The 14009-nt window shown below is 42.8% G+C and overlaps 1 protein-coding gene across 2 annotated transcripts in view; it reads right to left on the bottom strand.

Moving 5' to 3' along the window:
* PRKCI (protein kinase C iota) overlaps positions 1 to 14009 on the bottom strand; it is a 210894-nt gene that overhangs the window by 126822 nt on the left and 70063 nt on the right. For both annotated transcript variants that reach the window (XR_013602403.1, XM_078666177.1), the window contains exon 7: positions 11477 to 11531. Coding sequence is in view for 1 of the 2 variants with exons in the window: in XM_078666177.1 (XP_078522303.1) it covers positions 11477 to 11531 (55 nt within the window). In the remaining variant the exon portion in view is untranslated. The remainder of the gene's footprint in view (positions 1 to 11476; positions 11532 to 14009) is intronic.

Below are 14009 nucleotides of genomic sequence, written 5' to 3'. Positions count from 1 at the left end.
CCCTTAGGCCTATTTTCTCTATGTATGTCTATAGGACATTACTTTTTTATGTACCGGAGGCTCCCGTCTCGACGACGGGGAATGATTCAGGCATGTGAATCTATGAAAGACACCCCTAATACTGGATAATGTTTGAGTGATCCTACTGCTTTCTGCAGCACTGCAACATCCTTACCCTCTGCCTTAGTACAGCTACTAATAATCAAGAAATAAACAGAATTCTGATTTGCCAATAAGAGTCTTAAGGCGGGTCTTGTCACGGTGTTTCCACTCTTGCTGTTTAAAATCACACTTGTCTCATGTGATTTCTACAGAACTCACCTGGCTCTTAGACATCCCGGGTTAAGAGGAGGCTAGAAGGTGAGGCAACAAGCTGCATCAGCAACAACGGATTTATTCACTGCTGCCGAACAGGTAGACAGTAATATGGAGGCTGAAAACAGGCACAACTTATGGTACTAAGAGACAGAGGAAGAAAAGTAGGGAAAAAAGGCAGGGTTAACCAACCACATGGTCAGTTAACAGAAAAAAGTAGTAAATAGCTAGGCTGGATAGGGTTGGCAGTCCTCATCTGCCGCCACGTTTCTGTGGTATGTGGTATCTCGATTCTATTAGACTAGCTCTACGAGCTCCACGTCATCTGTACTAAGCAAGGATTTTATGCGAGGTCATGGCTAGTATTAACTTGTGGAGGCACTTAGGGAAGAACCTAAAGAAGGTGTTCTCCATGTCACACTATGGTTCCCACCCCTCAGTTGTACATTCTCTGCCCGCACGATTGGGTCGCCCAGGAGGCCAACAGTTTGTTTCTGGTGTTCTTTAGTGCTTTCACTTTTTCTTGTGCCTGTCGATGGTGTCTGCGCGTACCAATTATTTGGTTGCTTTCTTGTTGTTCTGTCGATGCTCCCGGGCTCCCATGATGTACGTCCGACATCACAGGAGGATGGACATGACACCAAATGATGTTCAACAACACCCAGAGAGGAAAAATAAAAAGAAGGGGCTAGAGAAAACCAATTCCAGACCCAACCACCAGAAAGCAGAATAATACACATGTGAATCCAGAAAAGATCCAGGTTGCTAAAGCAATAATACAACGGAAAACTGTCCGGAATGATTATCCATTGTTAAGAGTGTTGCAGGCATCTCCAACCAGAAATTGTCTTTTTATGGCAGTACAGGGGCAGAGGATGCTGAAGATAGATTGCTGAAAAACAGCCCAATTCTTGATCCGGCTAGTGGCACTTGGAAGCAGGGTGGGGGAGCCAATATAGAGGCAATCCTGTGGTAGCTAGGCCCTTATTCAGAATCACAAATATTTGTCCAATTTGTGAGAGACAGTGAAAATATCAGCAAAGAGATCCAAAAATCAGCTCACCTTTGGAAATGACACCTGGCATAAAACAAGAGTTTGTGTCAGCAATACTGTAATTTAGAAACTACAGCCATCTTTTTGTCAAGTGAGCTCTGAGCATCAAACTCAGCCTCAAAGTCCACATTGGATGAATTACTAAACCAGAGGAAGTTCAAAAATTCCAGGATGAAAGATCAATCCTGTTGAATCTGCCAAAGTCCTCAGTGGGGGAAACAAACGGAGTACTGGTGGTATACGAAAACAAGAATGTCCTTGTTCCTTGAGGGACAGTGATGAAGAAGAGGTGCACAAACGAGTAAAACAAGAAGGGTAGAAAATTAACTTAATTTGTATATATCACCTCTCAAAGTAGCTACCAACACGAATAAGCTTTTTCAACACAAAAATGTCTGTTCTGTTGAGGGCTATACTTCGGCTGCTAGCAAGAACGGAAACAGCAGCATAATGGCAGTAGTTCTGGGTAAGGGAAGAAATGGGCACCGAGAACTATGTCTGTGATATGCAGGATGCAGTGCAAATGAATGCCAATAAAGGGAGAATAAAATTAATTTACATGCAGAAGCTACAAAGGATTCTATATTAAGTCCTTGGAACACAACTAGCTCAGAGGAAAACTTCATATGGTTCCTTTAAGAACTGTTCAAAGGGTATAGGTGGCAGTTGCAAACCCGAATAAAACGTTTTCCCCATAACACTCCCACCATGAACAGGTAGGGGATTACATTTTAATTTTAACAAAAATAAATACAGAACATTACAAGGAGCATTCTAGCTCTTCCTTTCCTGTTTAAAATGGTTACAAGTTTTAAACAGTTTGGAAACAAAATAGAAGTTCTTTTATGGAGCTAACAGCAAGCACTGTGAGCAGAACAATCAGAATGCATTGTTTCAATTTAGTAGTCTCAGGATCAACAGTGGCAGACATACCTGCCAATCCTACAGATTTAGGTAACACTACAGATATAGGTGGTAAGCTACCACGTTCGAGCAATATCTACCGATTTTGCACTATGCCCCTAGGGTTTTTAAAAGCCTGCCTCGGCACATGCTGCTGAGTCCTTCTCTTCTTAATTAAGCCAAAAAGACAGGTCAAGGTTGGGACTCGCCTAGCTAACAGTACCAGATCTATTTTTCACCAACTGGCTCTGTGCCCAATGCCAGCATTCTGCCTCTTGAGCCAAGAGGTCATGTCTATGGGATACTGAATTATATCACAATGACCGCAACACATCAGTTCTCTGTTGGTCTGTGTACCCACAGGCCTGTCCTAGAAATAATAAAGCACGTGAGCACTGTTAATGTGTACAGCATTGTGGTGTGCAATGAGTACAAATTAGTGACACTGGCAAGACATGCTGCACTGCAGTTTTCTAATTAGATTTACTGTGAAAAATAAAATATAGATGTTTCCAACATTACTTTTATCCTCTTTGTTTTAACATAAAACCTTTTTTTTCCAATTACTGCCTAGTCGGAAAAGGGCAAGCTAAAGTCTATATTGTGTATACTCAGTAAACTCATTAATATGCTAATTTGACAATTTAAAACCACTACCTCATTTTCGGCACAGAATTCTAAAATGTTGGCAAGAATGGGAAGAGGTTTCATTTTGATTATTTGTATTTAACTGTTTATTGACATTTCAATGTTAAGTTGTCTATTAGGCCAAACAATAGGATATGAAAATCGCAGTTCAATTTACTAGACTCCTGTAGTATATACCTATGCACAGATTAGCACTATATCACATATACAGCTAATCATTAATTACATCACGTATCTTAGTCATAAACTGTACGCACCAGGCAGGAGCTTTTAGTGCTGTGTATGACAAACATATACATATCTATGGTTGGTCTTTTGTCCAGATCGAGAAAACAAAAAAAGACAGCTTGAAAGCTGGTAGATTTGGACATGATGTTGGCCTAAAGACCGATAGCAATGCGATAGAAGAAAGATAAAGCTACCTTAACTGCGGGATGGCTATCAAAACAGTGGAAATCGGTGGTGGAAATCACTGCTCTAGCAGTACTGGCCAGTGACACTTAATCAAGGTTTAGGAAAAAAATGACACTAGACCTCTGTAAGTTATGATTTAACTAGAGTATAGGCTAAATGCAAAAAAACAATGGATGATGGAGGGTAGTGATATTGTAGAAGTGTATACCTCGATCATTGATAAAGCACTGCCAATGAATCCTGAAAATAGAAGCATCCACTACTCTGTTAACTGTAAATGATTATAATCCCTACTGCTGTGATAACGCATCTAATGATGCATAACGGACGTAGTTATATTTCTTTGTACGAACAAGTTACATACGTGCATGTTTGTTTGCGGCTTTGTTTGTACACTCGTGATAATTAAAATAACCAATGTTTAAAAAAAAACACATTGTAAACAAGAGTAGCAGGTAGCAATACAATCATCACAGTGGTCTGCTGTTCAAGGCTTATTCCAAAATGTCCAGATCTACTTTCGATACATCAACTTCAGGTTCTATACCCTGTGCACTAAGTTGCAATTTTCTCACTTCAAACACACAAAAAGTGATGGGAGGAATGCTTGCAAATAGTCTAACCATTGGTAATTGCTCAGGGTACCACATGTGGGCTCCTTGCTCACTATGCAACAGCAGATGTGGGTCCCTTGCTCACTATGCAACGAGAACCAAGCTACAACAGACTGTAGAGGTCCAATCAACTAGCTTGGTAGTTCAGGCTGGACTGTTCCTATCACAGCAGGACCAAGACGGATTTACCTATGGCTGGGACTTATCTGGGGTGGCATTGTAGGTCAAAGAACGATAGGTTGGGATGCTACCCTGAATGATTGCCAGTGGTTACACTTATTGCAAGCATGTGTGTTGGATGTAACGTGCTAAGTGTTCATGGGATTGCACAGACATGGTCCCTTGCTCACTGTCTCACTGTCTCACAGGAACCAAGCTACACCTGCCTAAAGAGGACCAGACAGGCTGAAACCGGCCTTGGGTTGCTTGTGTTCCTGTGTTGCTTGTGTCCCTGTTCAGAGAGGACCTAGGTTGGCAGGACTGATTGTTAGAGCAGGGCTGAGACTGATTAAAATATGGCTGAATAATGTGAGTTGGCATTGTGGGCAAAATAATGATGGGCTGGAATGCTACCCTGAGTGACTGCCAATGGTTAAACCTAATGCAAGCATTCCTCTAGTCATCTTTTGTGTGTTTCATGGCTATTAACAGACAATCTCACCAGACTGACCCCAACAAATTACTTCATTTGTTTGAACGCGGAGTCAAGAAACACAACACTAAGCACGTGATTTTAAATAGTTGTTTTTTGTACATTTTATTTTAATTTAATAAGAATTATAGGGACAGGTTGTGAAGGTTGCAATTAAAGCCATGGGTTTGAGGGTAAACTATACTGATCAGACTCTGGACAATGAGAGCAAGCTTGAGCTTGATTATGCTGTGATTGGCGACATACTGAGTGTTGGGAGGGTGAGTATTAGGTGGGGCTCTCTGGGGAGGGGGGGTCCCATTCTGCATTTTCAAGTTACCTCCATTTTATAAAGAAAAATAAAATATGATAAGAACTCTAGAACACCATTATATAAACGTATCTTAAATGTGTGATTAACAAAGAGGTACCAAACAGAACTCCTTCCTGAGGTGCAATAATGTGCACAGGGAGTACTAGGCAATCACTGATTCAGAAGGATAGCGTTCTGCTGGTCACATCGGCTCTCTCGACCCTGCCTTGATAGACCACTGACCACAAAGGCTTGGGGCCATTATAATCAAATCAAGAGGGCTAGAGGGGGTCCACAGAGATCTCATGTCAGCAGTTACATCTCCACTTTATGATATGAAGAAGAGGAAGGCTTCTTGAGAGACCTGCCTAGAGGCCAATAAACTTCAGAAATTGTTAGAATGTACCAGTTATCCCTTCCAAAGGATCTAGCATGATCATGATAATATAGCATATCTCAGAATAGAAGAGTACCAGGATCCTTAACAAGAGCATTGCCTGAAGCTCAATTGACATTTGCACAGGAAAGGGATTTGGGTGGATGGGTGTAGTGCACATATAATGAAGAAGAATACATGTTCTGCTGTGCATTACAGAGGGCGTTTTATCCCATTTTCTCTACTAACATTGAAATTCAACGATTTTGTCAACACCTCAAGCTTTGTTGCTCTCAAAATATATCAAATACAATACTCAAATTCTGAAAAAAAGAGAGTTCGCCACAGATAGTTGAGATAACGGTCTCTACCAGAAAGATTCGAATTTAATGTGCTAATACTAGGATTTTGACCTTTTTCTTAGATCCACTAAAGTAAAAGCTGAATATCAGACTCCTACCAGCCCCTTCTTCACAGCACAGGATTCTGTATTGTCCAATCCACTATACTTGGCAGATCCCTTCACTGCTTGCTAACACTATGTGAATTCTAAGACATACATACTCTGAAAATGAAAGAGTCTACAGTTTATGCACCAATCCTGGGTCTAATAGCTTGGGTTAAGGACTGCAGGGAGGGGCAGCAATAACTAGATCATCACCAAGTCGTTTTTCGTTTCAAAAGCTTTATTCGAATTATAAAACAAATTCATAAAAGCGTACAGTTAAAAAAAAAAATCACATTTAAAAGTTACATTTCCAATATTAATTAAAATGCTACATTTTCATTACAGCAGTAAGAATTCAAGGTTTAAAAACAAAGGGAATTTCATAATATGTTACGATAACCAAATGCAATAATTTGGATTGCGCCAGGAAGGATCAGTATGATAAAACATGTGCGGGTGCAAGTTTAAGTTTGCATCGTATTTCTGTACCTAATAACAGCTCTCAGCAGGGAGGATACAACAAATATAGTATGTTCGTTTTCTAGAGATCTTAGTTTGTCGTAGGCCCCTCTACATGACCTCAAACCCCAAGATGTAAGTAAGGGGAAAAGTGGGGGGAGGAGCCAGGTCGCAGACCAAGATGGCCGCTCGGGCTTTCGGCTCCGTCGGCCGCGGCCCCCCACCACCACAACCAGCTTCCTAACCAGCGCCCTTACTACGATCCCGCACGGCCGAGATGAAGCGGCGCAGATCCATGCGCGCCCGGGTGCTCTGACGGCTTTCCAGCCGGAGATATGTCGTCTCGATGTTTGCGGCCCGCCCCTGCCTGAAGCCGGGGTCTAGAGTGCTGAAGCGCCCGGCCCTGAATGCAACAACAACGGCAAGTAGTGCGGCGGAAGTGCCGGTCTGGGGAGATGGAGACTCTGATTTATTCGATTTTTGATGGCGACTCTCGCACGATGCCACAGCGATGGTTGATCTGCTGCCTCTCTGCGGTCGTGAAATAACAAACCCCCCCCCCCCCCCAGCTGGTGACTCTGTGCCTGTGTGCTCTGTGCGAACCGTAACGACCCCTATGGAGGTGGTGTCTACAAAGACCCCTACTGAGATCATTTGCCTGCTTTTTCTACGAGTGGCCTCGAGACTCTCTTCACTTAATGGGGCGCGCTCCGTGCGGGAGCGCCTTGCACGCAATTGCGCCCGAAGGGACTGAGATATATCCTGTATTGTTCTGCGGGGGCCACGAAAATGATGCGATCAGACGCCTGGCGTGGGTCGGCCTGGTGTGACGGAGCTTCGCTGGATGCTGTGACTGCCACTACTGGGGGCGAGACAATGGAGTTGCGGCTGGGGGATGTCATGGCGGCCATAACGGACTTGCATTTCGCTTTGCAACACCAGATGCAGACTGTGGGGAGCGCCCTGGATGCTGTTGTGCGGGTGGGTCGTTCAGGTGGTGTGGCTCTTGGCCCGATTGACGGATCACTAGATGCTGCGGGACGTGGGGATGGTTGCAACTTGTGTGCCCACGTTCGACAGGGAGACAGTAATGCTGTGTGCAGTTCATCCACTACAGCGAAGGCGGAAGATCTTCTGATGGTGGGCTTTTCTCTGGGAGCATTACCATGTTCCAATGATCGACTCCTCAATAATGGCGGGCAGTGGTGGCGTCATGACATGTCCTTTTTACTTTGTTTGGGACTGATGCTGAAAAGCGAGCACAACCACTTGCTCTCCCTGATGGCCCTTAGACGCGTGGAATACCGCGTCCCTCGAGCGACCTCACTGTGTATTGCCGTGCCGCAGGATGATAGCCTCTTCCCAGTCCGGTACCTTGACTCGACTACAACTGTACCCGAGGGTCTGGGCTACAATCCTACTTTGGACCGGGCGGGCCTGGTTTGAGTGTCGTAGTGTTACTTGCAGTATGGGGCCACGCGGGACTCTCTACCTATGTCATGGTGGCGCTAACGAAGAGCTGGTTAGGATCGAACCCACTCAACATATGTTTATTGTATTGCATTCGGGTTCGATATGGAGCGGGTGTTTCCTGTGGTGGGGGAGGTGAAAGTGAGTGTGTGCTGGGGGTCTGCCCTGGTCTCCTCCTCCGTTCTCCTTCTCTTTCTTTTTTCCTTCCTTTAGTATTTCCTTTAACTTAGTTGAGCGATAGCTCTCTTCCGCTTTCTTCTAAATTTCGGGTTCTATATAATGGGCGACAGGCACGCTGCTGTGGGGGAGGCCGTAGCCGTAGGCAGGGGTGCAGGGTTGGGGGAGGGGTTTCACTGTTTTTCTTTGTCTTTTTCTGTTTCTAGGGCCTCTTTTTCTCGCTTGTATCTCTTGGCTTTCCCTTTATTCTTCTTTCTTTCCCTTTCCTTCTTCAGTACCGAGCTATAGTTTACTCACCGTACGTTCTTATGGTTCGAATTCCGGGGGTGGATGCTTTTCACAAAAGCTTTAAGTTGTAGCGGGCATGTACTGCATTGGCATGTGAATTGCACTGTTTTTTGCTTATCCTGTTTAAGATGCGCTAGTGTTGCCGCCTTGCCTACATTAGACCTGAATGCGAAGTTCCTGATTACTGAAAACCCCTGTTATGATATTATTTGATTGTACGCTGACTGATCCTGTTTATTTTTCTTCTTCATTTAAAAAGAAACCTCTCTATTCCTGGTACTTATACGGTACGGACATTATCCTGTATTGTAATGGGGCATTTGGGAAGCGGACTATTGCATACATATGGCTTTTATTGATTTGCTGCCCGTGACTGTAACTGCTTTGTGTATCAATAAAGGTTTTCAAAAAAAAAAAAAAAAAAAAAAGAAGTAAGTAAGGGTTTCAGGATGTTTTGCCTCGGGATACTATAAAAAGTGCATAAGAAGATACAGTGAATATTAGACTGGTAAGAGACATGGTCGCAAGGACAAAGTCGCTTCTCTTTACACCAGTCATTACACTGTGGGAAGGTTGTTCAAGGAGGTACAGCTGAACCCCCTTATTGAGAGTAACCAAGTCGTGGGCCATGACCGTCTTCTTATGTCTCTCTTCCCGCCATCTTTTGCTCTCTAGATGTGCCAACAAATGTTTTTTAAGAGCAGATCTTGATATGTTTACCATGCTATCTGGGTTAGTAAAGAATTCGGGGAGACCAGTTTCATCCAACAGGGCTTTAACATAAGAGAACCATTTAATGTTAATGGCTCCATCCATCGCTAGGCAGTCCGTTATGATCTTTCTATTTAGAGGGGTCTCTATGTTTACCCATACGTTATGCCATAGCAATACTGGTGATAACTTAATAATGTCTGGGCTACTTCCATATGTGTGACGTATGTTGCCGTGCTCTTGGGGGTGGCCAATAAATAGCGCAGGAAGCGATTCTCAACTCGTTGAATAGTTTCCACCTGCTCCATCCCCCAGAGCCCAGCCCCATATGTCGCTGTGGAAATGCATTTAGCCTTGAAGATCTGGAGCACTTCTTTAACTGGCCTCCCCCCTAGTCTTTTGGAAAAGTTCATCAGGGCTCCGGTGGCCTTTGTAAAAGCTAACGACCGTGCAACCACAGCATGTTTCCAGGAGCCCTTCCTCTCAAAGTGGACTCCAAGATAGCAAAATCTGTCAGTAAGTTCAACCCCTCTGCCGTCCAGGGTTATTGGGCAGGGTGTTCTTCGGGTCTTAGGTCCACACGACATTGTAAAAATTTTGGAAACGTTCACGTGGAGACCTCTAGTTGTCATGTACTCTGAGAATTTAGACACCGCCTTTTGTGGACCCATCCTCGTTTGTGACATGATCGCCGCATCGTCTGCGTAGAGCAGTATAGGGATGGGTGTTCCGTTCGCTGTAGGATAGTCATAATAGACTTCACTCAAGACTTCACTCAAAATTGATCCGACCTTATTGATATAGAGCGTAAAGAGCAGGGGTGCAAGAATGCACCCCTGTCTTACTCCTCTGTGGATCCGGAACATGTCGGAGCACTCACCCTTTCTGCCAAATCTGACAAGCACCAGCCCCATGATACAGTTCCTTGATAAAGAGTATTCGATTGTCCAGGCCAATGTCCGTTAATGTTTGCCAGAGCATTCCATGGTCAACGCAGTCGAATGCGGAGCTTAGGTCCACATATGTTATGTACAGATTTCTTTTTTTTTTGCTTGGATATACTTGGCTGTAATGATAGCTAAATTAAGTCCTTGCTCGATCGTCCCTTTACCTGACCTAAAACCATACTGGAGGTCGGAAATGATTTCCCGTTCCTCCAACCAATCCTGCATGCGGTTGAGAATGATCCTGCCTGCAATCTTCATTAAGCCGTCAAGAAGCGAAATTGGCCGATAGCAGGCAGGGTCATTCCTAGCGCCCTTTTTATAGATCGGAACTACTATGGCTTCCGACCAGGTAGAGATAAACCCAATGTTATTTGAGGAGTTAAGCACATTGGTCAAAAGAGGTGCCCAAAGATCTGGAACACTTTTCAAGACATCCACAGGGACGCAGTTCGGCCCTGGGGCCTTTCCTGCCGGGCTTTCTCTGATTGCCTTAAGCACCTCATCCAGATGAAACTGTATGCCCAGTGGAAAAGAGGTGCTATCGGTACCTTGCAAAATTGCCCCATGATTTCCAGAACACACTCTGGGGGATTCAGTTCCGTTGTAGAGGCCCTCAAAGTGTTTAACCCAGCTTTGTGCTGTGATTGCTTGATCTATTTTGGGACCCTGATGGTTTTGAAGAAACGGGGGATTAACGGCCTACCAGATGGCAATATTGTCTTTCCGGTTTGCTGCTGCGCATAGGTCAGACCACGCCTGAAATTTTAACGCCCTTTTTCTACTTTTTAAGGCTTTCTGATAGGCACGTCTAGCTAGCTGGATCTCTTCTTTAGACTTTGGGCAGGAATGGAGGGCTTTTTTCAGGGCGACAAGTGCCTTGGTGCAAGTCCCACTGAACCATCCATAATTGCCCTTAGATGGATTACGAGGAACTTTAGTCAGTAGGAGTTTTATATCTGCGCAGATTTTTTTTAAAAAGCCGACTATGCTATGAGCATCGGCTTCTACTGTAAGACAGGTTTTAAACTCTTGCTGGGCGTTCTTAACAAGCTTTTGTATGAAGTTTGTGAGTTCAACCTTTTCCCATTTTATACGAAACCCGTTTTTAGGGGCAAGAATTGGGGTTAGATTGTATATAATATTACTCTTACAACCTTGACTCCCATCCCTCGTCTTCAGTTCTACAACTATCGGGTAGTGATCACTAATCGCAGTGACAAGAGTCTCCCAATTTGAAACCAAACCTACGTACCGGGTTGAGAGGAGTGTGAAATCAATAATCGAGTTTTCCCCCTCCCATTAAATCATCACTGAGTCAATTCCACTGCTTGATAGAATTCATAATTTATGAATCCTTCCAATTCCCCATCAGTGAACTAATCACCCAGAGGAGTGACCATTTACACTTCTTGCAGGTGTATGCCAGAAGTGTATGCCCGAGAGCCAAACCATTTGATACCAATGAATTCTAGCTGTGCAGTCCTTGCTGTAAAAAGCATTTTTACTAAAGTCTCTGGTTTTTGCTTTTTTACCACAACACATTGAGACTCCGATTGGAACCCACATAGGCACATTCAGGGTACTTCCACTCCAATGAAGGATATTATTTTCCTTGACCCTAGGTTTTACCTAATAAAGAAAACAATTTGTCAAGTTCCTTAGCAGGGATTAACACTGACACAATAACTAGGCAATTAACAGATCTTACCAGTTTCATTGTTTTCAGGATGCAATGATGTCTGGTCCATTGGTGGTAAGGTGTCCTGTAATTGGTCATAATGAAAACACAGACAAGTTAGAAAAATTAAGCATCTAAAAATTGTTAAGGACAAAAACCTATTAAAATAAGAGTACGGACCATGTACAAAAAAGTTTGATTTCTTTTATTAAAAGCAGGTGCATCTTAAAAAAAACATTACGCTCAAATTCAGCAGACTCAATGGCCAGTTTACCATTATTAGAGTGCCAAAAGTCTGGTTCTTTGAATGCTTACTAGGCCTAGAGATGAAAACCATGTAAAAGTACAGTCATTATTTATTTGTAGTGAGGAAAATAACATATTCTTTACTTTGTTTCCTATGAGTTGCATTTAAAATTGTGTGGTAGACAGTAAAGATTACTACGAAGCAAATGTGGAGAAGTGGTAGTTTGGATGTTTGCTACACAAATTAAGCTACAATCAAATTAGTGCCCTTGGGTTGCTTTTCTGTGACCTCCATAGAGACAATGCTGCAGTAATCGGTGTTTACTGGAGTGAAACAATCTCGTGAACACCATCAGATTAAAGGTAATGTTCTTTACTACTATGCCACTGCTTTTTTACATGTTGGTATGCGACAGGGGTCATTACTAGTTCACTGGCTCAGGAAGCCGTATTAAAGCTTAATGAGTTTCTAGTTGGGTTTATCTTAATAATGATCTAGAATTTCTATCTAATGATTGAGGAGGTGTAGCTTTTGTTCCAAATTCAGATATGTTTCAGAGACAGCCCCTAATCATCATTACATACAGACTTTGTCTTTACTACGTCAAATCTGCATTTTTTAGATAAATCTGTAGGTCTAACCTCTAAATATCAGTCAGTGAAAAATTGTTTACTACCGATCTCAGAATTTGAATCTATATATCAAGTTTGTTGCCACAGGAATCAATTTATTTCTATATACTGAATCAGGTTCTATACAATATTTTACGACTTATTCCTTTTCCAGATGCAGAAGGATGGTTTCATCTTCCCCATACGTTTGGAACTAGATTTTAAGCTAGATGATAACCCAAACCAAAAGTTGAGTTATTGCAGCAAACAAAGAAAATTATATCACTAAGCCTTGTGTTACAACACACACCACTATTACTGATGAGATGATGCTGCTGATGAAATGGCTTGGCTTATTGTATGCAAACAACAGGATAGGATATGTCTCAGAGGAAGTCTTGTTATTATTTCAGTCGATGCTGGAGAATGTTGAGGTCACCTAAATCACAAATAGGCTGAGAAGGCATGTCTTTGCTGGATGTCAGCAGTATCAGCCAAATATTGTTGCCTCTGGAAGGCCTAGACATGGACTAAAGAGGCTGGATGCCTTTTAGTATATGGTGAGGATGCTTAAACAAGCCCTTGCATTTTTTTCCAGCTTAGGGAATAATCCAAGGAGGAGGTACAGACATCAAAAATAAGGTAAGAAGAGTTGAAATACGGTGCTTAATAAAGGTTGTTGGGCAGGTAGCTGCTCAAAGTTCGAAGCTTTCATTCTGCTTATGATTTACATACTTTCAGCACGCTCACAAGTTGAAAGATACTAAGAAGCTATGTGATGGGAAAGCTAATTGGCAGATGGAGTGATGAATATGGGTTTGCGCAAACTGGGTCTTTGACCCAAGCAATCATCGTATCAAGGAACCTGGTTAGGTCTTGGTGGAGTTCAGCTGTGGAGCAAAGTTCTGTCTTGGCTCCTGGTAGATTGTGATATGTTCACCCACTTGATTCTAAACCTCACTGAACTGAAGGTCTTTGTCTTCAGAACTGCTCTGTGAGAGTCTCTCATAAGCAGGCAGTAGCACGGTTTGTCCTCTTGCATCACTGTTCTATTGTGTTCGAAAAGAAGCTCTACCACTTAAAAGCACTGCATGATTCATGATAAAACGGGTCACCTTTGTGATGGTTTCTGGTTTTCTTTTTAGAATTTTAAGGGAGAAAAGGAGTCCACAGCCATCTTTTACAGATGCTCATAGATTTCCAGACCTTTCCCATGAGTAATGGAATGGTTCAGGTTGACAGGAAAACAGTCAGCGATAAGGGTAAACCACAAATGCAAACAAAAAGTGAATAGTTTTTATCTAAAACTTTCTTACTCCCAAAATAAAAAATAATTTCCCAACACTGGTCTGCTCAGCAGAAATCCATGAGGAGGCAAAGATCAAAAAGACTGAAGAATTAGAGTCCAGCTAGCAGCCTAGTCAGTGTGGCAAATAAAGATCTTCTAGTATCTAAGGTACAGCACGGCTGGAGGAATAATGTTGTTCAATAAGTGGTCACTGTGACCAAACTTTCAAGAACTCCAAGTGTTCCTAGCTAGCAATGAAAAGGTAAAGAAAGGTAAGCAAGGGTTTAAAGGAAAAGCAAAATTCTGAAAGAACCACCGCTTACACAGCATGTCTCAAATTTCATGCACCATTGGACTACAGCAATACATTGCTCTTGATTGAATCTCAACACAGAAATTGTGAAATTATTTCTAAGC

This window comes from Lissotriton helveticus, chromosome 11 (assembly GCF_964261635.1).
Source record: "Lissotriton helveticus chromosome 11, aLisHel1.1, whole genome shotgun sequence".
Taxonomy (NCBI): domain Eukaryota; kingdom Metazoa; phylum Chordata; class Amphibia; order Caudata; family Salamandridae; genus Lissotriton; species Lissotriton helveticus.
The sequence above is the reverse complement of the archived record's forward strand: the minus strand, read 5'-3'. Positions and strand labels throughout refer to the sequence as shown.